The sequence below is a fragment of the Miscanthus floridulus genome, chromosome 14 (assembly GCF_019320115.1).
Source record: "Miscanthus floridulus cultivar M001 chromosome 14, ASM1932011v1, whole genome shotgun sequence".
In the NCBI taxonomy this organism is placed as follows: Eukaryota; Viridiplantae; Streptophyta; class Magnoliopsida; order Poales; family Poaceae; genus Miscanthus; species Miscanthus floridulus.
This window is the reverse complement of record NC_089593.1, coordinates 50,981,018-51,006,930: the sequence shown is the minus strand read 5'-3', so window position 1 is coordinate 51,006,930 and position 25,913 is coordinate 50,981,018. Positions and strand designations below refer to the sequence as shown.

General features: G+C 47.4%; 3 protein-coding genes across 6 annotated transcripts; 2 read left to right on the top strand and 1 right to left on the bottom strand.

The window, feature by feature from the left end:
* Positions 1-3,588: 3,588 nt before the first annotated feature.
* Positions 3,589-8,474, bottom strand: LOC136504911 (15-cis-zeta-carotene isomerase, chloroplastic). Of its 3 annotated transcripts, none has more exons than XM_066499963.1 (5): positions 7,964-8,474; positions 5,681-5,827; positions 5,380-5,589; positions 4,951-5,282; positions 3,589-3,738 (listed from the first exon to the last, which is right to left on the bottom strand). In XM_066499963.1, the coding sequence occupies exons 1-5, from the start codon at positions 8,384-8,386 to the stop codon at positions 3,729-3,731; spliced, it is 1,122 nt and encodes a 373-aa protein (XP_066356060.1). In that variant the 5' UTR covers positions 8,387-8,474; the 3' UTR covers positions 3,589-3,728. The 3 variants fall into 3 exon arrangements, with proteins under 3 accessions (XP_066356060.1, XP_066356059.1, XP_066356061.1); XM_066499962.1 differs by lacking the exon at positions 3,589-3,738 and adding an exon at positions 4,237-4,511; XM_066499964.1 differs by lacking the exon at positions 3,589-3,738 and adding an exon at positions 4,493-4,508.
* A 5,088-nt stretch (positions 8,475-13,562) lies between these two features.
* Positions 13,563-20,780, top strand: LOC136505642 (uncharacterized). The gene is made up of 2 exons (XM_066500810.1): positions 13,563-14,130; positions 19,840-20,780. Exons 1-2 carry the CDS (start codon positions 13,785-13,787, stop codon positions 20,736-20,738), a joined length of 1,245 nt encoding a protein of 414 aa, XP_066356907.1. The 5' UTR covers positions 13,563-13,784; the 3' UTR covers positions 20,739-20,780.
* Positions 20,781-22,650: 1,870 nt separating this feature from the next.
* On the top strand, positions 22,651-24,650 carry LOC136505394 (myosin-binding protein 2-like). Of its 2 annotated transcripts, none has more exons than XM_066500545.1 (2): positions 22,651-22,945; positions 23,567-24,650. In XM_066500545.1, exons 1-2 carry the CDS (start codon positions 22,666-22,668, stop codon positions 24,463-24,465), a joined length of 1,179 nt encoding a protein of 392 aa, XP_066356642.1. In that variant the 5' UTR covers positions 22,651-22,665; the 3' UTR covers positions 24,466-24,650. The 2 variants fall into 2 exon arrangements, with proteins under 2 accessions (XP_066356642.1, XP_066356644.1); XM_066500547.1 differs by lacking the exon at positions 22,651-22,945 and adding an exon at positions 23,159-23,435.
* The last annotated feature ends 1,263 nt before the right edge of the window (positions 24,651-25,913 follow it).

Genomic DNA, 25,913 nt, shown 5'->3' with positions numbered 1-25,913 from the left:
AAGTCTAGTCTGGGATGGCTGATACTGTGAGTCGTAGACAGAACCGGGGCCCACCGGATGTCAAGAGCCGGTCCACAAGGCCTCCTGAAGTCTCGGAAGGGTGTGGGGGAAAACCGCGCGCCCTGTACCTCCTTGCACACGTTCGCCTAGCAGTAGTGGCATCGCTCTACCAAGTAGTCCGACCGTCCCGCACCATATAGGGCGAGTGGGATGTAAAAGATTCCTGGTGAGTCTGAGTACTAGAAAGTCCTTAGGGTTTGACCAAGCCAGAATGTCTTCATTAGGGTTTCCATTTTACGTGCCACCACAGCACCTCTACCCCGGGCTCCACCTCTCCGAGGTTCACACCCAAGGCCACCTCCAATTACCATTTACCCGCCACAGGTATTCCATATCCAAGTGCCCAGGTAGCACCACATGGCAAGACTCGCCCCAGGCTCGTCGTTATTCCAGCTCGGTCGACACAACCCTCACTCTCCACGTACCCAAGACACACGCAGCACGCTCTCACACCACCAAGTCCGGCACCCATAGCCAAACCATTCCCAGGGGGGTGCACCACCAGCATCACATCCCCGATATAATACGAAGTGGAGTTAATAATAAGTATAGTGGTGTATTATGCAAGCAAGCAGGTAAGTAAGCATATATAAGCGAGCGAATGCGCAAAGCAGGATGACATGGTAGAGTGGGTTGCATTAGGGTAATAATGGCCCAGGTAGTAGCATGCATCAAAGTTCTAGCAAAGGAATAATTATAAAGCGCTAGCAGTTCTAGATATTATGCAATGTCTAATATGATTCTCTAAAAGAGGGTGCTGCCATGACACCTGCGATGTAGAGGTAGTAGTGGTACAATTCTCCATTCGTTGGTGTTCCATTAGCGGGGTCACCTCCTCCTGCGTTGACTCCATTCCGCGGTCCTTGTCGTCGTCCTCATTCTCTTGGTCCGATCATCAGCTACTCCGCGAAGCGACACGCAAGGCAAGAGAGCACTCCACACTCGAAAAGACGTCAATACGCAGGAAAAATCTAATAACACCAGTGAGGCAATAAGAAATACACGGCTTAGCCCTCTCGACGTCAATACGCAGGAAAAATCTAATAACAATGTGGAGGGCCTGGTTCATCATGGATCTCGTCTGCTGGCTGCTGTCTTTGAAGCTGAACGCCGTCATGGTGTCAGGCGCTGCCGAGGAGGAGGAGGAAGCAGGCCTACACGACAAAGAGCTCGTTCTGGATTGACGACGACTGCATCAGGCCGATGGTGTAGGAGATCACCGGGTAGTTGAACATGAAGGAGCCCCAGACGACGAGCCTGGCCAAGCCATGGCTCTCATGGCGTCGCCTCGAGTTGGACAGGACCAGGATGCCCACGAGGAGGCAACCCACGGTCACTAGGCCCTCGATCCTTGCCAGCTGCCCGGCGGAGCTTGAGGCGAATTCCTTTGCTGCCCGGGTCGCATTTCTCACATTGGCAATTTGTTCCATGGAGAAGAAAGCAATAAGGAGACCGATCAGAACACCGATCTGGTCATGGAGATGAAGATGAAGCTAGTATAGTAGTTAATGGTTACGGACTTTTGGGACAAGAGGCTTGAGAGTTTATGGACCGAGATGACACAGCAGTATAAGTTTAGGGACCGGTAGTGGACTTTACTCTATATTTTATTTTAAAAATGATATGATTATACCTTGGACTAGGCGGAACAACCGGGGAGTAAAGTTTGGATTCAGCAATCGATGAAACTGACCATGTTGTCGTGATCCAATTTAAGCCTTCTCTGAACCTGTCTAAGTCAATATGGTTCACATGGGAGCAGTTACACAGAATGTGGCTCACATGCGAGTAGTTACGTTTATACACACATTTTTAGCACGTCAACCATGGATTTTTCACTGTCGGTGCAAGGCAAAAACGAGTACCTCTAGCATGGGTTCTGTGAAGTTGCTTTAGTTTACCACTAAATATGTTCTGATACTGCATGCTCTGAAGTTTTTTATGGTTTGCTTCTGGACATGATATGTTATCTTTAGTGTCGCAATAGTCTGTATGTGCTTAATTGTGCTTGATTCCATGAGCTCAGTGGAATTCAAATGCTAGCATAATTGTAAAATCGTAAAATGTGAATGCTTTTACCATCAGCACTTTTGTTGTGCTTTTTTTTTTTTTTTGAAACGGAAGCTTTTATTAAACCTAAGAGCAGTACACATCGAGTTGATACACAGACTTTGGAACACTCTAAGCAGTAAATCATAAATTGTGAATGATTTTACCATCAGCAATTTTATTGTGCATGTCTACTGGAATTTTGTTTTTTACTTTGCCTGCCCTGTTTTTTTCTCCCTGGAATTGACCATGACCTGTCAGATTTTAGGATGCTTCTATGCTATTCATTTTATCGCTGTAAAATTGGGTGCTAATCATGTTACCATTGTCTTACTAGTCAAATTTGGTTTCTATGCAAATCATTGTCTTACTAGTCAAATTTGGTTTTGCGGGACACTTTTATAGGGCGTTTTTTGCAGGATATTAATCAAGTTGCTAACAACTTAATGAGTACATTTATAATCAATTTTTTGCCAAAAAAAAGGAAGTTGACGCAAAACATGCCCTTGAAAACTAGCACTTGCTTCTGTTAGATTTCATCTCAACAGGTTGAATGTTTGATTTGTCAAAGAACCAGTTGGTTCAATAGCATTCTACTCCAAACAGACTAGGTAGATAACAAATTCGACCATTCATTCGAACTAAGAAACAAGCAAATTTATGCAAAATCAATCGGCAAGCAGGTGAAACAACCACAAAGTTTTCATGATTCTGTTGCTCAATGGCAGGTTTGGTGTCTTTTTTCCCTCTCCGCTTAGTGTTTCTTCAGTAATCAGTATAACAGCTCAGAGGTCGCCAAATGGTTGCTCAGGTTTATCCTTTGTGTTTATGGTTGGGTCTCTTGGGAAACTATAATTAATCAGGGTAGGGTGGGGAAAGATTAATTGCATGATCGGTTCATAATTAATCAGGGTAGAGTAACTGAAAACAGATTAATTATGTAGTGTATCTATGTGCAGTTATCTCCCAATTTTCATTCTCCTACTATGATCCAGTGAAGTGCCAGCTGAATATAGGAGATGTTCTAGTTGCTATACTAAAAGATTGTTGCTTTATCTTCACTAGTTCTTGTTGGTGATGCATGAATGGTTGATGTGCTTTGTTCCTATGGTTCAGGAGCTAATTAAGCAGTAAGCACTGTACACTGACAGTGGATGTTGTTAACCTAATAGTTAAGTGGATGTGGACAAGTGTGTTTTGTTTTTCAATTTCTTTGCTGTAATTAGCATTCGAAACAGATTGTGTCTGCCTTCCTAAGATCTTATCCTATTTTTATTCAATACTTTAAATCATTAGTTATGAAATAATGAGTAATTCAAGTCATCGGAGTTTGTGTCTGTCAGAAGGAGAGTGCAAATCAAGTCCAGGAACAGTCTTTAATTAGTTCAAGTTTGTGCTTCAGAAATTAACAATATCTTGTGCACGGGACTGAAGAATGCAAATCACATGATATTATCCATGCCATCTAATTCTTACTAGTTTACAAGTTGTGCACTTCAGCAAATTCTGTTATGCTTACCTGTGCATCTTCCTGCTGTCTAAACTGGATTGGTCGTTTATGAATTTTCTGGTTGGGTGTTACTGTACCTAGGCTATGACTGTCTGAATTCACGCTCCATTTATTTGTTCCTAGAGAAAAAAAAAAATGTAAGGATTCTCATGCTTGTACATACGAGTAGTAACAATTGTAATGTAAACAAGAAAATCAGTGCGAGAAAAGTGATTTTTTTCATGCATATACTTGGTCCATTGGTGAAAGGCTCTAAGATGAATGTGGAAGCTGCTACAAGGACCGTGGAATCTGGAATCAGGATACAATCACATGCAGACAACACACAGGAAAAATGATTTTCATGTATTTGTGCTCAATATAATTGATTTTCAAATTGGAGATTATAACAAATTTGTGCCTGTCAAGGGCGTTAAACCCCCGGGTAGCCGGCCCTCGGCTACGGAGTTCGTAGCCTTGGTCCGTTGTCTTCTCCGGCGAGGTTACCCTAGCCGCAGGCTTAAGTCAGTAGAGAGAGATAGCAGATTGGATTGATAATTCTTGCTTGCTTTCCAATAGCCTAATACAGACTATATATATATATATGGCCCAAGGCCCAACCTGACGTGAGCCACAGCTCCTATAATTTAGGGAAATAAAACATAAAAGGAAACTATTTAAAAGCTATCTCCTATTTCCATGCTTAGCCACTAGGCGTGGCCCTAGCCTGGGCGTCCAGCACGCCCGCACGCCCATCCAGCGCGCGCTCAGCGCGTTCGGCGTTGCGGCGTGCATCCCTGGCCCGTGCATCCCTGGCCCGTCGGCTCCGGCGGTACGTGCGGCCGACCATGACAGTGCCCATCAAATTAAAATGGAAGGTTGGTTTCCATGAATGTCTTGTAGCATATTTCTGCTGGATATAAATTCCATAAATTCAGATACCAAATTCGGACCATTTCCGGAGACTATAAAAGGTTTCAGAGTTTTCCTAATCGTTGGTGAGTGAAGAATAATAAAAAAATATTAACCCATGGCAAGCAATCTAATCCGCATAGGATTACACACACCAACCCACACTGAAGACTATTGGAATATTGTCATTCGATTAAAATTTATGAACAGTGACATCAACAGGATATGATTTTTTTTATGTGGTAGATCATATATAAAAGTTTTGACCAATGCCATATACAAAAGTTCCTCTTAATATAAATAATTGTACATTTGTACACATAAGATTATGGCGTTCATCTAGGTATACCGAGGGAGGCACATATTTCTCTCCTTTTTGTTCGTGGTCATGTTTTCACTTTGAGTACTGAGCATATATGTACATAGATTTATAGCATTACCAGGGAAGTTGGTAGCTGGATGCCTGCATCAATGGATGAGCAAAGTATGCGCCCAAGGTTAATATTGTGATTGCTACATATGGTAACCGAAAGAACTCCTTGTGATAATCTTTGGGCAGTTTCTGCCGTCCATCAAGAATCGCAGCAAAGGGCACAACACTTGTTCTCTTCTTCAGGACTTCAAAGGCTTCACCATAGCGTGACACCAGCCTCCTGTCACCATTCCAAGCACCAAAGAGATGGTGGCTGATAAGTCCGACAGAGGCCACAACGGCAACTGAGTTGCCAATCCATAGTGTATGAGCAAGGCACCAAATTACCTGACCAACCATCTACAGGATAATTGTGGGTCAGAAGTCTGTAAGTGGTCATAAGAAACAGCAATGCAATCATAGAGAACGCCTCTACATATTTTATAGAACTAATGACCTGTGGATGTCTGGTGATACGCATTATTCCTGTTTCCCACATATGTAATTTAGGCTTGTCCACAGCTGCCACTTCCAAAAGATTGAAAGTAGATGGATACAGAAAGAAGAATGAAATGAACGATGAGATCCAAACAAGTTCATGAATGCCAGTGATTCCCTGAACTTGCCATAATTGAATACCATCATACCGATGATTTATGAAGTATACCTGAAAAGATATGGAAACTGTATAAGGTACGGTAAGATTTATTAACCATTGAGATCTATCTGTCTTTAGGAAAAGAATGCTAAGCACTCACAATAGTAGTAACTGCTAAAGGCAGTGAAATTCCAGCAAACAGCACACGGTAAGCACGTTCCCCTACTATTTTCTCACCACTTTCCCGTAGGCTTGCCATACCACTATGAACTACAGCAAAGATTATGGTAAGGAGCAACATAACGACCTGCAAGAGAATCGCACATGGTTAAAATGTTTATCTATTATATATCATACAATCTGCCAATGCAACAAGTAGGACAAACAAATTAATATAACACCATATAATATGTAAATCAATTTTGTATACAATTGAGACAACAGTGAAGCAAAAGGTAATGATAAAACAAAAGATAGGTGAAAAACAAATGGAGAAATACAAAATAAAAAATAGCACTTCAAGTATATAAGTCCCCAAACATTTTGAATATAACTATATTTGTACCTCAACATTTTCCAGATCCAGACTTGATACTAATTTTTCTTGTTCAGATTAAATTTATAATTGCTGTTTCAGTGTTTGTTCATCATTTGGTACAAAACCACAGAAACAATTGTTGAAATCCCAATATTCATTGTAAAGTTAGTTAGGTTTTGTGTATACACATTCCAGTACTCATGTGGTATTTTTTAAAAAGGAAAACTGCTCTTGTTAGTTCCTCTGCTTTCTTGCAAGAATTTAACATGCCAAGGACCATAAACCTCGTATTTATCCAATTCATGTATATATCTTCCTAACCCAAACAATAACCAACGATCTGATGACCCAATGGGTAAAGGCAATCTATGGTCAAATGGATATGGCGAGGGCATACACTGAACCACCTGCCTAGCGCCTAGAGCTTTCTAAAACACATAGTAGTAGGTAGGAGACTAAAACCATAAAACAAAATTTATATATCTAGAGCTTGTGGATTCCCAGCTCTCATAAGATATCCACGTACAACGTTATTCCATTAAGGATAGCCATCCAATCCGTGAAATACGCGATATGATGCTGTTCAATGAAGGTTGGTTTGGGTTTCTGCCCACTTCACCCACACCCAAGACTGGTCCTTGTTCCCTACACCTAGAGCGCTGAGCTAGCCAAGCAGCAAATGAATCGGCGCTGCCACAACCTCCTCCAGCTGCAACCTACACTACACCCTGCCCACATGCTGCCAGCTGCTGTTTTCCTCCATGTCCACATCCTTCCCCTAGTGCTTCCTCAGTCATGGTCCCATGGCGACAGAGTGTGAGCCTGAGACGGAATCAAAGGTCATGACAACAGTGGTGCTGCAGCAGTGCAGCTTGCTGCGATGAGCGGGAATGATAGCTTTCCATGGTGACACCATAACTGATGAAGGAGTAATAAAGTGGCTAGCCCAGCCCATGTACACCTCCCCTGGTGTGATCTACATCTACAGTTCCCACGGTTACCTTGTTAGCCAGTTGAAGCGCCGCTGCCACCTGAAACTTCTCCCAGACGCTTCTCTTCCCTTTCCTCACTGCTCTGCGCCCGCATATCAACTACTGCTGCCGTCCCCTTCCAGATTGACTGTGCCATGGCTGACCGGACCAAGTTCTGCGCAGGCCTCCAGCGCTGGAGCAGGGGAGATGGCAGCAGCTGCAGGTTCTTGGCCTTGCTGGCCCGCTCCCCTCCCATTCTTCCTCTGTTCACCCTCCCTCTCTTTTGCTGACCGACTTCTGGTCATGGTGATGGGGACGCCAGGGCACCTTTTCACCTAGGTGACGCCTTGAAAACCATGCACTACAGTGACTACAACTTTATATTACTCCTCTACTCTTTCAAGTTAGTTATTTTTAATGGCTAAATGTGCATTTTTCTGTTGCTGACAGGCTGCTAAACAACACCATCGGTATTCAGAAGGACCTAAATTGTTCACTCAGCCATGAACAATCTAGATGGAGAATTGGACACATATACCAATACACCAATATTACTCAATGCCAGAATAGTAGGAGGCAAGGAATGCCTGGCACATTTTATCTTTCAAATTTGGAACTACAGCAATAACAGCAAAAGGCACTTGAGACAGGAGTGTGCAACAAAATTGCCATTCAGAATTGCACTACCTCAGGTACTGCCAGAAACCTATGTTGTGATAATGTTGTTCTGACCTTAAATGCTGGTCGAGCAACACCCCTCTGCTACAATATTTATCTGGACAAAGTTAACCCAGGACTACACATCATATTTCACACCATATACCGCTTCGTGCATTCAAAAATTACTTTCTAATCTCGTGGGACGGTGACGGGCCACTAGGCGCGCGCAATTTTCTAGTGAAATCCGAAAGCCCCGTAAATAAAGAGTGCGCACCTCGTGGCTGTCGGAGACGGAGGCGACAGCGTCGAGGAATTTGGTCCCGACTCCGGTACCGGGGTCGATCCACAGCACGTTGAGCGCGACGAGCACCGCGGTTAGTATCACGGCGAAGTAAGCCCACGACGCCACGCTCTGGTCCTTGAGCTCGAACGCAGCCGAATCCTCCCCCACGAGCAGGGGCTCCCCGTCCCCGCCAGACTCCTCCTCCCCCTCCGCGACAACACCCTCTTTTGGCTCGATGCCTCCCCCGACCGCCCGGACCGGACGGGCGTGGGAGAGAACGCGTGGGACTGGGAGAGCGGGGAGCCGCGCTCGGATTGGGTTTAGGGTGGGGCAGAGCGGCCGCGGGAGGTGGCGGAGGTGCGGAAGGAGGAGAGGTGGTGTGGCCGCAAGGTGGAGGCGGAGCTGGGAGGCCATGGCGTTGGCGTGGACCGCGGAGAGCGTGTGCGTGTACGGGTGGAACTGGAGTGGAGCGGCGGTGGCGAGGGCGGTAGTGGGAAGCGAAATGGGGGGGTGGGGGGGGGCCGGCGCGACGAGGTCACAGCCCAGTCACAGCTGAGGGACGGTGGCATCTTTGGGGAGGGTGGGCGGAGGATGCGGTGCGCGTCGGGTTGGAGCGTGGTGCGCCGGGCACCGGGGCAGTGCCAAAGTCACGTGAGGGTACGTTTGTTTGAGCCTTAGGTTTTTTTTTATTTACCTTATTAAAAAAAAGAAAAGCTTCTATCAGCGTGATTTAAGCGTACCCGCGTGTTTCTGCAGGGTCACGAATGAATTTTAATGGATGATACGGCTCGGTGAAATGGATAGTTCGAATAAATAGATATATGTCATAATTATATGTGCCTAGTGGATATTGATATGTATAGCTTGCATATTAAGATATAATTCCAGTGGAGTTTAGAAGATATAGATTTTCTGAGTAGATAGTATTCTAGACTTTCAAAAGCCAGCTTAATAGCTAGGCTATTTCTTTCAACTTTTGGTTTCTGACTAAGAATAATAGTCCTTTTAGACTGTGAAGTGTTCTCATTTGTACTCGTCCATATTTTTTGATACCTTGATTCCACAATATCATTAGATGATCCATATCTTGATATCTTGATTCCACAATATCAGTAGATCATCCACCAACTATTCTGAGATACACATTGATATTATTGTTAGATTGCTTTTGACCCTTGGATCAGTAATGACATCATAATGTACGTCACGTTAATACACAACTAAGGAGGTTGTATAAGTGAAAAGTCATGGACCAGGTATCGTGTGTTGCTGCAAACCATGTTAAGAGGATTTATCCTATCCGTACTCATACTAAACCTTATATTCCTTATTTCACTAATTCGCTTAACAATCGATTTCTTGAATTTGAAATTAATAACTCCCTGTTGTAAGCCATCAGCTAGGTTTCTCATCTTTCTATCATTCAAGCACTCTTCAACATGCCATCAAATTAGGCTCTTCGTTAGCAAATAACCATTTTAAACGAGGAATTGTTGAGGAAAATACCACACGGATTCGAGGGGGGGTGTCTTTTATTTTTATCACCTTGCATTGCAATAACCGAGTCACACATCTATCGTGAAGCGGTAAGCACTGCTGGTAAGCTTTCAAATGGGTAGTTGATGGTAAGCTTTCAAATGTTTCTGATCTTACCTCAATATGACGTCAGCAAAGCCTTCAAATCATAAGACATGTTATCGTTGTTTTGTTAGGTACTACGATGTCGTCCGTGGGCCTATTAATCACCCTTGGACCCTGGTCCAAGTTAGAGCACGCCCCAATTATGCGGAGAACACCTCAAGGATGTCCTCCCCCTTGGCCACCACCTTAGAAAAAAGGGCAGTGTAGGCGTCCAAGTCAAGTTCGAGACTCAATCCATATCAAATTTGAGGTCCATCTTGGACTCTAGGAGCAGCCGACTGCTAAAACGGATGCGTAGGACGCATAAGGACTCTATTTTAGATGTTCTACCTATGCATTGAAAGATAATTTCATAAGATAACCAATGACAATGGCCCCGTGTAAAAGTACTTTGGTAATAAATGGGAATCGTCGAAACAAGTGGACATATTGTGGACATAGAATATGTCAGGGTGCTGTGTCACCGTCTTTTTGGTCGTTGGGCCATGTAACGTGTAAGTGCCCATTAGGGGTGCGGATAAGGGTTCTTAGCCACCCTTTAGACCTTATAATCAATAGTTGTCGCTCATGTTAGGGTTTAGATTTTACTTTGGATTAAATCTATCATTGAACAGTCGTCGTTCTTCGAGTACTTATCGTACATACGCAATTGTCACTTTACTTGAGTTGTGTTTTATCTTGTTCCTGCGTATGTTCTTCGATTCGTAGCAGAGATTAGCCTTCTTGGTGAGATCAACCAGATTGATCGTGAACACGGCTGATAATCAGAGGAGATGTGGTGCTAAGGTTGCAGGGTATGGTTTTTCATGATCTGAAACCGGATCGATGTGTCTCTCTCCAACTAAATCGATAATTATCTCCACCTAATGGAAGATCGAGAATCATGTCCCCGTCACATAGGCTCCGAACAATACATCCATCCAAGTGAATAAAAAACCCAATAATATGAACCTAAATAAATAGACTAATAAAGTGTCTTTTCGTCATTCATCTCAATATTGAAAATTGTCTAACCTAGCAAACAAGCTGGCAATCAAATGAGTGGCTAGATACCAACATAAGAGTAATGTTAGTTATGTGCAACCTTCACAATGGGAGCCTCTTTGAATAACTTGGTAAAAAAATGCCTCTAAAACGAATACATTAAAGTGGATCTCCTTCACATTGATCTCATATATCGGAAACAATCTAACCAAACAAACTAACACTTAAAGGAGAAGTTATTTACTAACCTTAGAGTATAGGTTGGTGATTGAAACCTTTAAATTTCGGGAGCCTCCATGATCTAAAAGAAAGCAAGATGCTTCATATCACATTCATCCCAAAATGCAATATCTAGCTAAACAAACAAGGTAGAAATAACCTCTTAGGTCAGCTAATTACCAACTTTAAAACAAGAAAGTGATGTGTATCCTTCAAAACTTGGGAGGCTCCATGAGCAAATTGCTGAAAAATGGCATCCACAATGGTGAAATAATGATGGGAGTCAGGGTAAAATAGTAGAGCGGGTGAGGAAGAAGAGGGACGAAGTTGGGGTTTTCTATTAGATGGTTTTCACCTGCAAGTTCGTGGCATCAACTGTCGGTGAAACTTGTTATCACCATCTATTTATTAGGAGGTGGCTAGTAGCCGTTTAAGCCAGTGGCAAAAAGAGTTATCATTGTCGGCCCTGTATGACAAACCAACAATAAAACCTGAGGAGGTTCTCAGTCGCCAGTTCAATACAAAACTCTGATAGTGGTAAACTTTTTCCCGCCTGTTTAACCAACAATTTTCCCACACCCTACCTACAAACCGGCAGTGATATATTATCACAAACATTTTTTATTCCATGGTGGAAATTGAGTTGCGAAAATGCTTTCTATAGCAATGTTTGGCTTATGATTTATGGCCATTAGTTTAGAAGATCTAAATGAGTTGGTTTTCCTATATTTTTGTGATCAACATAGGTATCAGTTCTCCCAAACAAAAAAATATATACCTAGATCAACATAGATAGGTACACTTCTCCCACACATAAAAAAATAAAATATACATAGATTGATGACCTTCATTTATTTTAGGATTTAACATTGCTATTTTTTATGGTTGGCAATCGCTTGTGATGACTTTATCAATCACGAGATCTGCTGATCAAATCTTTTAGAGGTGTTCCTAGGAGTTGAATATATATGCATGTGTTCATAGGGATAATCATACATGTGTGTATTTATAAGCATTTAGTAAAAGAAACAACTCCATCCAATTAATTTTCTTTCTTTTGCCACTTTACCTGTTGCCGCATAAACACGAGTCTGTACAGTCAATGTATGTGTGAGTTAGTGTGTGACCACAAAACATATACCTAATAAATATAGTGTTTGTTTTAAGGAATCACTCAATTTCAAATAAGTACATTATGAGTTTTTTTTATTAATTTAGTAAAATGACTCTATTCCTTACATTAATACTATCTATAAGTTTGTGAAGACTAAGATAATGATGGATGAACTCATTTATTTCGCAAATCAAATAAAAAAATAAGTGAAAAATATGATAGACTATCATGCTCCTCTAAGAAAAAGTGGAAAAAAAAAACACTATGTGCTCACGAACGAGCTTACCCATCGAACCATCGCCATCAGAATACAAAGGATACAGGTCTCTATAACACGGCACGATTTCTTGGTGATGAACCACATCTCATTTACCACAGCGGACCGCGACAGCTACCACACACTGGTCCTATGTCAATGGGTGATCATATACAAGCACAAAAACCGTTCTTGATTTGTGTAAATCCTACGGCCGCCGGCATGTAGGTATCTTCTAGTACAAGATTTTACGTGTCATCACGTAACGCCAAGATCATGCTTCAAGTAGAGAATGTAGTTTTTGTCTTTATTCAATACGATAAACTTGATGGGTTTTATTTTCATAGATATTTTTACCTATATAAAACATTTTGTTTTACACTTCTCCTATATTTTAGGTGCCTGAATTTTAAGATGATTTCAGGCTACACTCTTATGCAACCTATTAGTACAAGTAAATTGTTACTTTTGTGATTTGTTATTTGTCTTTGTGTCAAGTTTGTGGTTTTATCTAACGGGTTGTTTATTCTGGGAACAAAAAATTGGAGATTGTGTTTACAGAAATTGCCAACAAACTAAAACAGTAATTTTAGTATAAAATATATGTAATAACCGTCGTCTGAAAGAAAACTAAAATTCAGACACATGAAATTTAGCAAATCCCTTTGTTTTATATACATGGAACTAAACAAACTCATAAACGCACGTAAAGTGCAATAAAGGTAGTTTGACTTATATTTTCAATAATGGTACTGCAAGCATAGAGATACTCCCATATAACATAGTGAGGTATTAGCAGTAGTATCGACAAATATGGTCATTCTATTTTAGTTTTTCATATTAACGAGATACTCCCTTCGTTCCAAAATTATAAATTATTTTAACTTTTTTGGTACATTCATTTTCCTAGACATCTAGATATAATAATATATCAGATATATAGCAAAATGAATAAAACAAAAATATCAAAACGACTTATAATGGATGAAACAAAAAAGTCAAAACAACTTATAATTTGGAACGGAGAGAATAATTTTTACTGCAGGAGAGCCAACATGGAAGTTTTTCTTATGGCTAAATATTAAGAGTATAGATTAGAATGTCTGTTTGAGATCTACTTGTACAAAACCAAATGCCCTGCTATCTTCAATGTCAGAATATTCTTCGATCTGAATTTATATTCCTATTTACGGTTTTACTATTGCTCTATTTTGACCTACAATTGATTTGGAAATTAAATTGAGACAAAAAAAAAACTTTGATGGGAGTTAGCAAACCCCTGGCCCATGACGTCCCCTGCCTCCCATTCTCGCTCTCCCTTTTTCTCAAAAGCCATTACTTTAATAATTTTCTACGTTCCTGTGTGTTTGTTAGTGGCGCTCCATTTTGCAAAAGGTGACACCTGCTCTTGTCCACCTACCAAATTCTTCTTCGTCTTCCTCCTCCAGCTCAATCCTTTCCTTTCCTTCCCATCCTGGCTCCACCAATCCATCAACCGGTGATCGAAATTTCTTCCATCTTCTCCAGACCTCACATGCTCTCGTCCGCCGCGTTCGCTTTCCCAGAGCAGAGGAGTAGGTAGCCAGTAGAGGCCGGCCATGATCCGCGAGTTCCTGGTCGTGGCGGCACGCGCGGCGCTGGAGTGGGCGCTGGCGTCGCTGCTGCTCGCCAACGGCGCCGCGTTCTGCCTCATCGCTGCCGCCGCCGCGCGCCTCCGACTCGCCCCGCCGTGCATCGCCTGCGCTCGCGTCCACCGTCTGCTCTGCTCCTCCTCTGCCGCCAGCGCCACTGGCGTGGAGCGCGACGCTCTGCGCCTCCTCCTCTGCGATGCCCACCTCGCCCTCGTCGCCGTGGCCAGCTCGGCCCCTCCGGATCGCTGCGACGGGGATGGTGTATCGGAGACGGAAGCGGTCATGGCGGCAGAGGATCCGAACAAGGTTTCAGGTGAACACTTGTCGACTCGATTGATTCTCATCCATCCTCTGAACTTTTTTGCACTGAAGTCGGTGGTATCAATTACTCCTATATACATCTCGATTACCCAATGATTGATGATTACACCAGACGTAGGTAGTTGATGCTGTTGCAATCAGGTAGCACTGCAACGTACATGTTTCTCGTAAGGTCGTTGGTCGATCGAAAACATTGTGGCCGATGGTGCATGCTGACTAGTTTTGGTTGGTGCAACCACAACCTTGCGGAAACATGCCAAACATGGTGCTGCCATGGCACAAAATGATCCGATGGCCATGTTAGCAACAAGGGGGATTGGGGATTAGAGGAATCGGAGTTCAGGCAGGAAGCAAAGCAATTAGGCGAGGAACAGAGGAATCTCGATTCAGTTGGGCAAATAGTTCAACACATGTTCATACAATGAGAGCTAGAATATGAGAGGGGAAGCACAGCAAGGGGATCGGATCAGAGAGAAAGACTTGAGGAAGAAGATGAACAGGAGAGTCTGAGGAAGAGGAGACAAGAGTCTGGTTCTCTGTATTCTTCAATGCCTTCGCTTGGATTCCCACGATGCCTTTTGTAGCCTTTTGTAGCCAGCAGGAGGGCAGCCTGTTCCTCTTGGGCCTCCTGGGCCCACATGGCGGCGATCCTAAAATTCCCCACCGCTTGAAATGCGGCTTGTCCTCAAGCCGTGGCATTGATCGAGCTCGAACGCGAGCTGTGCCGTGACGAGCGACAGCAGCAGGATCCCAGAGCCGAACACATTCGCCTTCTCTGACGTCGGCCTCGTGGAGATGAACCTGGGCGTGATGTGCCGCGCGCCGCCGTGGTACCGCAGCGTAGCGAGGCCGAAGACCCACTGGACGGCCTCGTGGTTCTTGACCAGCAGCATGTTGGCGGCCATGTCATCGCGGCGGAGGATCTTGGAGATGCGCTGCTCGTGCAGGTGGCGGTGTAAGCCGATGCTAATCATCTCGATCTCCTCAACGGCAGTTGGGACACGCCGCTGTGCACGAACACCGTTGATGTGGTCGCGGCTGTTCACGAACGCGAAGCCCTCCATGCAGTCCAAAGTCGCGTCGGGTGGCCGAATCACCAGCAACATCACGAGGAGGCGCTTGCCGGAGGCAGTGCAGACACCGACGAGGCGGAGCAGCTTGTTGTCCTGGCATCTCCTGAGGCTGCGGCCCTCGACGCGTCCAGCCAGAGTCCACGAGGCGGCGCCGCAGGTGGTGCGGCACGCGAAGTCAAGACGGATGACGACGATAGCGTCGACGCGGCCGACCATGCACGTGATGCACAACTTGCCCTCCATCTCGCCGAGTTCCCAGGTGGGCCACTGAATCATCTTGGCAGGCGCGGGGACGAGGTCGGCGCAGCACGAGACGGGCTCGTAGCAGAGGAACGGGACCATGGTGGAACGCTCAGAGGCGGCGTCGAGGAGCAGCTCGGCGTGGAAGTGGGCCAGCTCGATGGAATCCGGCACAAACTCGACGGCGTGCTGGGTCGCCTGGAGCACGGACTGGTTGTGTCGTGCAGTGGCGGCGGGGTCGTCGAGGACGGAGGCGGCGCGGGCATGCACGGGTCTGTGCCCCCGCAGTAGGAGCGGCGAGGAGGCCTCCCCGTGGCGGGCGAGGACGTCCTTCATGATGCGTGCGAACGCGTCCGCGGGGACGGCGCTCGCATCGTCGATGATGGAGTGGTAGAAGCCCGGCTCTCTCCCGTTGGCGAAGACGACGATAGTGTCGACGGGGCCCCTCGACGCGCGGTAGAGGACAAGGCCGCTCGACGCGACCCCGGGCACGGAGTAGCCATCGAGCGGGAAGGCGCAGAGCGCGTACTCGACGGTGCCGAGGCGGACGAGGCGCGCGGACGCGTCCGCGGGGACGGCGTTCGAGACATCGTTGCGGAACATGTTGAAGCTCGCCACTCCCCCGGTGGTGAAGATGACGCCGGTGGGGACGAGCGCCCAGAGGTCGCCGAGCCTGTTGTCGACGAGGGCGAAGCGGACGTAGACGCTGCCGCTGGCGCCCAGGCCTTCGGTGCCCACGGGAACTTGCGAGATCAGGACGCGTGCGCGCTGCATCGCCGTTGCGGACGAAGCGGAAGGCACGGACGCGGGCATGTTGCAGGCGGCGGACTGCTTGGCGAAGTCGAAGGAGAGCGAGAAGGTCGCCGAGGGCGCGTCACTGGCAGCGAGGTCGGCGTTGGCGCGGAGGACAAAGTAGCCCGGCTTGGGGACGGTGGAGATAGCACGGAATGGGTCGCCGCGGATGACGGCGTTGGCCGCGGCCTGGCAGGCGGCACAGTTGCTCGCGGCGGCCAGGAGCGCGGCGTGGGCGAAGATGTTGGCGTCGAGCCGCCGCTGCACGGTGACGGAGGTCTTCTACAAAGATGACGACGGTGGAGCAACGGCCGGATGCAGCGAGCGTCGCGGCCAGGAAGCAACCGAACGAGACAGTGCAGGAGGGCGTGGGCGAAGCCGAGGCGGACGAGGATGGTAACACCGCGGTCGGCGAAGCCAAGGCGGGCGCAGAGGAGCACGCCGAGGCAGACGAGGATGGTAACACCGCGATCGGCGAAGCCAAGGCGGGCGCGGAGGAGCACACCGAGGCGGACGAGGAGTGGCACGCCGCGGTTGGTGAAGCCAAGGCGGGCGCGGAGGAGCACGCCGTGGTCGGCGAAGCCGAGACGGACGCGGAGCGGTAGTCGGCGAGGTCGAAGATGAGCCGGTGTAGTGGTCACGAACGCAGGGCCGCACTCGACATGGAAGTGACCAAAGGTCGAACACCTTGAGGGAACCACTTGTGGAAGCTCGTCGAGCGAGGCCAGGGTCCGACCGAGGTGGAGCCGCGCTTCCAGGGTGCGCTCGTCGCGGAGCTCGGCGGAGAGGTAGCTTGGGGGTGGAGCTGGGGAAGTCTCCACGGGCACGTTCTCCCCGACATGAACGGAAGCGGCGGCGGAAACGGTGGACGCGGGTGCGACGCAGGCTGGTGCGTCGGGGTCGGTGGAGGTGAGGCCGCTCTCGATCTGGAAGGCCAGCAGCGGCGTGGACGACTGGTACGGCGCGAATTGAAAATCTTCTAACAGGCCAACTGCCTAAACACAATTGAAATGCGTTTATGCCAAATTGAAAATCTGGTGAGATCCTTGACATGGGAATTTTCAGTTTTCCAGTGCAGTTGCAGGAAACAAAGTTCAGGTAAATAATCTGGTAAAGGCCACTTTCAATCGCGGAAACTATGGTTGCATGGTGGTTCAGTGCTGTTGTTAAGATGAAAGGGCAATCACAAACTTAACTAAAACTGGGGTAGATCTGGGATTTGCAAAGTTTTTTTTTTCCAATCAGTGGCATCTAGAATGGTCATAATCACATGCTAAGGACCAGTTGATCGTTGTCAAGTTGCTTGAGATAGGATAGGAGCACACTTTAATTCAGCGGAAGGGCTGGTGCCAGACATCCGGCGCGTTTGGACCGTTGCTCTCGCGCATTATCCCGCACCGCATCCCACGACTCAAGTCCGCATCCCATCCAGCGTTAGTGCCCTCACGTCCGGATGCTGCACCGGTGCCCATCACGTGCTCCAGAAGCCCATCCCTAGGCTCCACGTGGGTCCCAGTCACCTACCCGCCTGCGAATTCGTGTTACGGAGGCGTCTGCCTGCCTCAGGTGCTCGCACGGTGACCCACGACGGCGCCTCCAACAGCGGCAGTAAGGCAGCTGTGGCAAATGAAACGTATGCTCTTTCTGATCTACTTTTGAAACATCTAAATAAAAATATTTACATACGTCTAAAACAGATGAAACACTTGAAACATGCGTGTATAGTCGTAACAATATATGCAACATCGAGATATACTTTTACAACATCCGGATGAAACACTTGCAACATGAGCCTGAAACATGTGAAACACTTGAAACATACGCTTGAAACATGCATATCGAGCCATTATAATATATGCAACTTCCAAATAAAACACTTGAAACATAGGCTTGCAACATATGCAATATCCCAGATCTATTTGCAACATTCAGATTAAACACTTGAAACATAAGTCTCAAACGTCTGAAACACAACGTCGCCAGCGGCTACAACCTACCGGGTGGGGAACTCCGATAGCCAGCAAGCTCAGGTCAGGGTGACGTCGAGAGCAATGGTCCAGCATACACCCTAGGTGCAGCGCACAGGCCTCCCTTTCCTGCCGACGCAGTTAGACCCGGTGGATGCCTAGGCACCCAGGCCAAAATCAAAATTCTCTTGTAATTACCAATATTTCACCTCATGTGCACCCCCATGGCCAAAAGAAGGCACCCCCAACAGGCTAGCAAGCAGCAGCTAGAAAAGATCGAGGCCCAAGCCCACCTCAACTTTTCCTTCTGGGAGGAGGAATCGCTTTTCCTCCTAGGTCCTAGCCTTGGTGTTTCGTACTTTCGCTTGCCGCTCTCCCGAACAGATGCACTCACCGCCCACACTCCCGAGTCCGCTAGGTTTTGCCTGACGCTGAGTCGCCGACGCGGTTGGTGCTGCCCTGTCCAGCTCTACGCAGGGAGTAGGCAAGTAGCCGAGCGCCCGGCGGTTGTCGGCACAACCTGGCATAGCGGCCGGCAGCAGAGATTGATCCAAAATAAAAGGCAAGGCATCAACTCATCCAGAACTCGATTATCCAATATTTCAATCATGTTAAGCCTCAATCGGTTTAGGGTTAGTGTGGTTTTTTTCTCTTTTTTTAATATATACTTCTGATAGTACAGAACTGCAATAGTTTTTTTATAGCCAGAACTGCAATAGTTTACTCTAACATGTTCCCTACAATAGTTGAAGTGCTACAAGTTGTCGAAAAGGATGATAGAGATTGGAAAAATAGAGATCACAAATCAGGCATCAAATCTTCTAGTATATTTCAAATCTTGAATTTGCCTTTATTTGATGTTGACTACATTGTAAATGCCATTGGATGTGTGAAATCAACTAGACTCCATTTGGATGATCTTAGCATTGAGGATTTGAGGGAGCTTAACGACCAACTTTGGCTTTACAATGCTGATGTGCGATCAGATGATAGATTCTCCCACATAAACACTATTGGTGAGCTCTCTCATCGTTATCACTAGAAATCAAATTTTGATGTTAAAATATGGTAGTTGTGCATTAGTTATGCTATTTTGTTTGAACATCATATGGGTCACTGTAGTTATGATTAAGTGGTCACCCCCACCAACGTGCTCTAGCTTCGCCCCTGGATGGAGGTGCAGGCGCGGGCCTCCCCTGCCTCTCCTTCTGCGACGAGGGAAGTGGATGGGGGCATGGTGCGGGGCGCGGAGCAGCGCGGGATGTGGCCAGGTACGGCGGCGGAGAGGAGGGTGTGGGAGGCGCGCGGAGAGCGATCGCAGAGCAGTCATGGCTCTACGGCATTTTTTTTAAGAAATTATGGTGCCTGAGGGGAGAAAATATATGAGCGGATAAGAGAACCTCATGGGCATCGTGGCCCACCAACGGAGCCGTTCGGACTGACAGACGTCATTGCGGTGCCAAGTCAATGGTTCCAGGGACTGTTCAACATATTATATGTATGCATCATGTTATTATTCCTTTAAATTTCTTACCTGATGATTGATAAAATCTAAACAAATTGCTGTCAATTGCCACATTCGATCTCCTCAACAAAACCACCTGCTAACACTTGACGTGTTCGTGGCAGGCATGGAGACTCACCGCGTCGTCTCCATCGGCAGTGAGATATGCGAGCAGGACCAAGACGGCAACAAACCAGACGCCGGCGATCGCAGCGGCGGCATCGCAAGAACCACCAGCACCGACGACGGCAACGGCCCGCTCGTCTCCCTCTTCGAGCTCACGCCGATCGTCTCGCGACCGCGACCACGGGAGGACGACGATTCCATACACCAGCATCAGGCGACGATGCCACAGTCGCTGACCGTGGACGACGGTGACGAGAGCCTCACCCTCGGGGAGCTGGTCACCGCATTCAGGGCTCATAGGAGGGAGCTGCACGCACTGCGCGCGGAGCTCGCCTCCGAGCGGCGCTTGAGGGCGGAGGCGGAGGAGTACCAGCGGCAGCTGGAGGAGCAGGGCGAGCTCGACCGGGAGGCGGCGCGGCTGGCCATGCAGCTCGTCTACGAGAGCGAGACGGAGAAGCACGGCCTGCAGCGGCAGCTCGACGCGTGCAGGGTCAGAGCGCAGCTCTACCAGTCCGATTCCGCGGCCATGGAGGACGCCGGCGGTGGGGGCGGAGGAGGCTGCCGGGAGGCGAACGGGGGTGATGGCAATGGCAACAACTACCAGTCGCTCGTGGACTTCCTCCCGGGGTCGGTGTACTCCTCCTCGCCGGACCTGGCCAACCTCCTTAAACTCTACACTGAATCTGGCAATGCCGGCTGTCGTCAGAGGGACGATTACGACGTGCCGGCCATTGCGGTGGTTGAGGAGGCAGAGGAGGAGGAACTGGCCGTCGACGTCACTGTCACGGTTGGCACTGAATCCAGCGGGAGTGTTGATGCTGCATCCGCCATTGTTTCTGAATCTTTACAAGAAAGCTCCAATACCTTTCACGTCGAAACAGTAACAGAAGCCGTTTAATTTGCCCGGTCAGCACGTCGGGCGTCGGCCATGGAGGAACACGAAAACAGGTGGAGGTGAGGCCGCTCTCGATCTGGAAGGCCAGCAGCGGCGTGGACGACTGGTACGGCGCGAATTGAAAATCTTCTAACAGGCCAACTGCCTAAACACAATTGAAATGCGTTTATGACAAATTGAAAATCTGGTGAGATCCTTGACACGGGAATTTTCAGTTTTCCAGTGCAGTTGCAGGGAACAAAGTTCAGGTAAATAATCTGGTAAAGGCCACTTTCAATCGCTGTTGTTAAGATGAGAGGGCAATCACAAACTTAACTAAAACTGGGGTAGATCTGGGATTTGCAAAGTTTTTTTTTTTCCAATCAGTGGCGGAAGTGTTCGGCTGGTATGGATCATTTACTGTTCATACTGGGGAATATTGTTCATGTTGGAATGTTGTGAGAGAAAAATATTGCTCCGGTGAGAAAAATAAGCCAAAAAAGCCAGCTTTTTTTTCTAGCCGAACACAGCATAGAATGGTCATAATCACATGCTAAGGACCAGTTGACCGTTGTCAAGTTGCGTGAGATAGGATAGGAGCACACTTTAATTCAGCGAAAGGGCTGGTGCCCAGACGTCCGGCGCGTTTGGACCGCTGCTGTCGTGCGTTATCCTGCACCGCATCCCACGACTCGAGTCCGCATCCCATCCAGCGTTAGTGCCCTCACGTCCGGATGCTGCACCAGCGCCCATCACATGCTCTAGAAGCCCATCCTACGCCCCGCGCCCATCCCTAAGCTCCACGTGGGTCCCAGTAACCTACCCGCATGCGAATTCGTGTTACGGAGGCGTCTGCCTGCCTCAGGTGCCCGCACGGTGACCCACGATGACACCTCCAACAGCGGCAGTAAGGCAATTGTGGCAAATGAAACATATGCTCTTCCAGATCTACTTTTGAAACATCCAGATAAAACATTTATATACGTCTAAAACAGATGAAACACTTGAAACATACGCTTGAAACATGCATGTATAGTAATAACAACATATGCAACATCGAGATCTACTTTTGCAACATCCGGATGAAACACTTGCAACATGAGCCTGAAACATGTGAAACACTTGAAACATACGCTTGAAACATGCATATAGAGCCATTGTAATATATGCAACTTCCAAATAAAACACTTGAAACATAGGCTTGCAATATATGCAACATCTCAGATCTATTTACAACATTCAGATTAAACACTTGAAACATAAGTCTCAAACGTCTGAAACACAACGTCGCCAGCGGCTACAACCTACCGGGTGGGGAACTCCGGTAGCCAGCAAGCTCAGGTCAGGGTGACGTCGAGAGCAATGGTCCAGCGTACACCCTAGCTACAGCGTGCAGTCCTCCCTTTCCTGCCGACGTAGTTAGACCCAGTGGGTGCCTAGGCACCGAGGCCAAAATCAAAATTCTCTTGTAATTATCAATATTTCACCTCAGGTGCAGCCCCATGGCCAAAAGAAGGCACCCCCAGCAGACCAGCAAGCAGCACCTAGAAAAGATCGAGGCCCAAGCCCACCTCAACTTTTCCTTCTGGGAGGAGGAATCGCTTTTCCTCCCAAGTCCTAGCCTCAGCGTTTCGCACTTTCGCTTGCCGCTCTCCCGAACAGACGCGCTCGTCGCCCACGCTCCCGAGTCCGCGAGGTTTTGCCTGACGCTGAGTTGCCGACGCGGTTGGTGCTGCCCTGTCCGGCTCTACGCAGGGAGTAGGCAAGTAGCCGAGCGCTCGGCGGCCGTCGGCACAACCTGGCGCGGCGGCCGGCAGCAGAGATTGATCCAAAATAAAAGGCAAGGCATCAACTCATCCAACACTCGATTATCCAGTATTTCAATCATGTTAAGCCTCAATCGGTTTAGGGTTACTGTGGTTTTTTTTTTCTCTTTTTTTAATATATATTTATGATAGTACAGAACTGCAATAGTTTTTTTATAGCCAGAATAGTTGAAGTGCTATCGGTTGTTGAAAAGGATGATAGAGATTGGAAAAATAGAGATCACAAATTAGGCATCAAATCTTCTAGTATATTTCAAATCTTGAATTTGCCTTTATTTGATGTTGACTACATTGTAAATGCCATTGGACTTAGCATTGAGGATTTGAGGGAGCTTAACGACCAACTTTGGCTTTACAATGCTGATGTGCGATCAGATGATAGATTCTCCAACATAAACACTATTGGTGAGCTCTCTCATCGCTATCGCTAGAAATCAAATTTTGATGTTAAAATATGGTAGTTGTGCATTAGTTATGCTATTTTGTTTGAACATCATATGGATCACTGTAGTTATGATTAAGTGATGCCCCCCCCCCCAACGTGCTCTAGCTTCGCCCCTAGATGGAGGTGCAGGCGCAGGCCTCCTCTGCCTCTCCTACGATGAGGGAAGTGGATGGGGGCATGGCGCGGGGCGCGGAGCAGCGCGGGATGTGGCCAGGCATGGCGGCGGAGAGGAAGGCGTGGGAGGCGCTGCGGAGAGCGATCGCGGAGCAGTCATAAGAGAATCTATGGTGCCTGAGGGGTGAAAATATATGAGCGGATAAGAGAGCCTCATGGGCATCGCGGCCCACCAACTGAGCCGTTCAAACTGACGGACGTCCTAGACAGAACATTGTCGTTAATTCAGAGACTGTGCCAAGTCAATGGTTCCAGGGACTGTTCAACATATTATATGTATGCATCATGTTATTATTCCTTTAAAGTTCTTACCTGATGATTGATAAAATCTAAACAAATTGCTGTCAATTGCCACATTCGATCTCCTCAACAAAACCACCTGTTAACACTTGACGTGTTCGTGGCAGGCATGGAGACTCACCGCGTCGTCTCCATCGGCAGTGAGATATGCGAGCAGGACCAAGACGGCAACAAACCAGACGCCGGCGATCGCAGCGGCGGCATCGCAAGAACCACCAGCACCGACGACGGCAACGGCCCGCTCGTCTCCCTCTTCGAGCTCGCGCCGATCGTCTCGCGACCGCGACCACGGGAGGACGACGATTCCATAGACCAGCATCAGGCGACGATGCCACAGTCGCTGACCGTGGACGACGGTGACGAGAGCCTCACCCTCGGGGAGCTGGTCACCGCATTCAGGGCTCATAGGAGGGAGCTGCACGCACTGCGCGCGGAGCTCGCCTCCGAGCGGCGCTTGAGGGCGGAGGCGGAGGAGTACCAGCGGCAGCTGGAGGAGCAGGGCGAGCTCGACCGGGAGGCGGCGCGGCTGGCCATGCAGCTCGTCCACGAGAGCGAGACGGAGAAGCACGGCCTACAGCGGCAGCTCGACGCGTGCAGGGTCAGAGCGCAGCTCTACCAGTCAGATTCCGCGGCCATGGAGGACGCCGGCGGTGGGGGCGGAGGAGGCTGCCGGGAGGCGAACGGGGGTGATGGCAATGGCAACAACTACCAGTCGCTCGTGGACTTCCTCCCGGGGTCGGTGTACTCCTCCTCGCCGGACCTGGCCAACCTCCTTAAACTCTACACTGAATCGGGCAATGCCGGCTGTCGTCAGAGGGACGATTACGACGTGCCGGCCATTGCGGTGGTTGAGGAGGCAGAGGAGGAGGAACTGGCCGTCGACGTCACTGTCACGGTTGGCACTGAATCCAGCGGGAGTGTTGATGCTGCATCCGCCATTGTTTCTGAATCTTTACAAGAAAGCTCCAATACCTTTCACGTCGAAACAGTAACAGAAGCCGTTTAATTTGTCCGGTCAGCACCTCGGGCCTCGGCCATGGAGGAACACGAAAACACAGTAGTAGTAGAACGCTGTCTTGTAAATCGATTTCTTTTTGTGAATATTGCATAGTTTCTCTCTCTCGTGCATACAGAGCTTGGAAGTGTGACGTGTGTGTGTATTTATATTATCTGAATCGTTTGTCCATCAATGTCACGACCACAAATTTATAAGTTACAAAAAATGCTAAGCATCATTAACATGTTATAAGCATGACATCATGAGCCCTTGTCAGCATTAATGGAGTAGGTATTTAAAATAGAGTTAAATGCATCCATGGTCCATGATGGGTTCATAAAATTTTCATGGTATACCACTTAATCTATGAACTTCCAAAACACATTTCTCATCTAATTTGTTAAGTGGTGAACTGCACATCTATACTGCTTCGTCAAAGTTTTATCGCTTATGTGACAATGCTAGCGTGATATATATTTTTACATTTAACCACTCATCTTTACTTTTTTTTGTCTCTGTGTTCGCTTCCTGTTCTTTCTTCCTCGTTCGTTCTTGCCAACTGAAAGTCCTAGCTTAGTTTTTGAAAGCATCTAGGCCCCTAGTTGGGTTTCGGTGATTAATGACAGTACGTGATTACTGTGACTAACATGTGTTTTGCAGAGGCAATTATGTTAGGTCACGGTAACGGAAATCGATTGGGCTATCATGGTGGTCATGCCCCTACGATGGAAATCGTTTTGGTTTTCAAAGGATGGACGACAAGGTTAAGGATGGACTAGTTCTAGGTGTCGTTTGGTGTTGAGGAGACACTTAGAGTAGTTTATGACTTTGTTTTTCCTTTGATCGTACTATTAAGGGGATATGGACGGGTAGCTTGACCTAGGTGAGTCTAGTGAGTTAGGTGTGGTGCACACTTGCTAAATCTAGCACTAGGTAGCTCCAAAACAGCCCTTAGATCCATTGGAGCAAACTTCATTCACGTATGATTGAGAGTTGGAAGTGAATGGAGGGTTGAAAGCATCTAGGCCCCTAGTTGGGTTTCGGTGATTAATGACAATACGTGATTACTGTGACTAACGTGTGTTTTGCAGAGGCAATTAAGTTAGGTTACGGTAATGGAGATCGATTGGGCAATCATGGTGGTCATGCCCCTATGATGGAAATCGTTTCGGTTTTCCAAAGATGGACGACAAGGTTAAGGATGAACTAGTTCTAAGTGTCGTTTGGAATTGAAGAGACACTTAGACTAGTTTAGAACTTTGTTTTTCCTTTGGCCGTACTATTAAGGGGGGTATGGACGGGTAGCTTGACCTAGGTGAGTCTAGTGAGTTAGGTGTGGTGCACACTTGCTAAATCTAGTACTAGGTAGCTCCAAAATAGCCCCTTAGATCCAATAGAGCAAACTTCATTCACGTATGATCGAGAGTTGGAAGTAAATGGAGGGTCAAATACTGACC

Bases quoted from the DNA above. Each gene is read 5' to 3' on its own strand.
- LOC136504911 (XM_066499962.1), bottom strand. From the start codon at position 8,386: ATGGCCTCCCAGCTCCGCCTCCACCTTGCGGCCACACCACCTCTCCTC. The intron at 5,828-7,963 runs GTGCGCACTCTT...ATTCTCTTGCAG, and splicing joins CCGTCTCCGACAGCCACGAG to GTCGTTATGTTGCTCCTTAC. The intron at 5,590-5,680 runs GTGAGTGCTTAG...ATATCTTTTCAG, and splicing joins CTTTAGCAGTTACTACTATT to GTATACTTCATAAATCATCG.
- LOC136505642 (XM_066500810.1), top strand. From the start codon at position 13,785: ATGATCCGCGAGTTCCTGGTCGTGGCGGCACGCGCGGCGCTGGAGTGG. The intron at 14,131-19,839 runs GTGAACACTTGT...TGTTCGTGGCAG, and splicing joins GGATCCGAACAAGGTTTCAG to GCATGGAGACTCACCGCGTC.
- LOC136505394 (XM_066500545.1), top strand. From the start codon at position 22,666: ATGATAGTACAGAACTGCAATAGTTTTTTTATAGCCAGAATAGTTGAA. The intron at 22,946-23,566 runs GTGAGCTCTCTC...TGTTCGTGGCAG, and splicing joins CTCCAACATAAACACTATTG to GCATGGAGACTCACCGCGTC.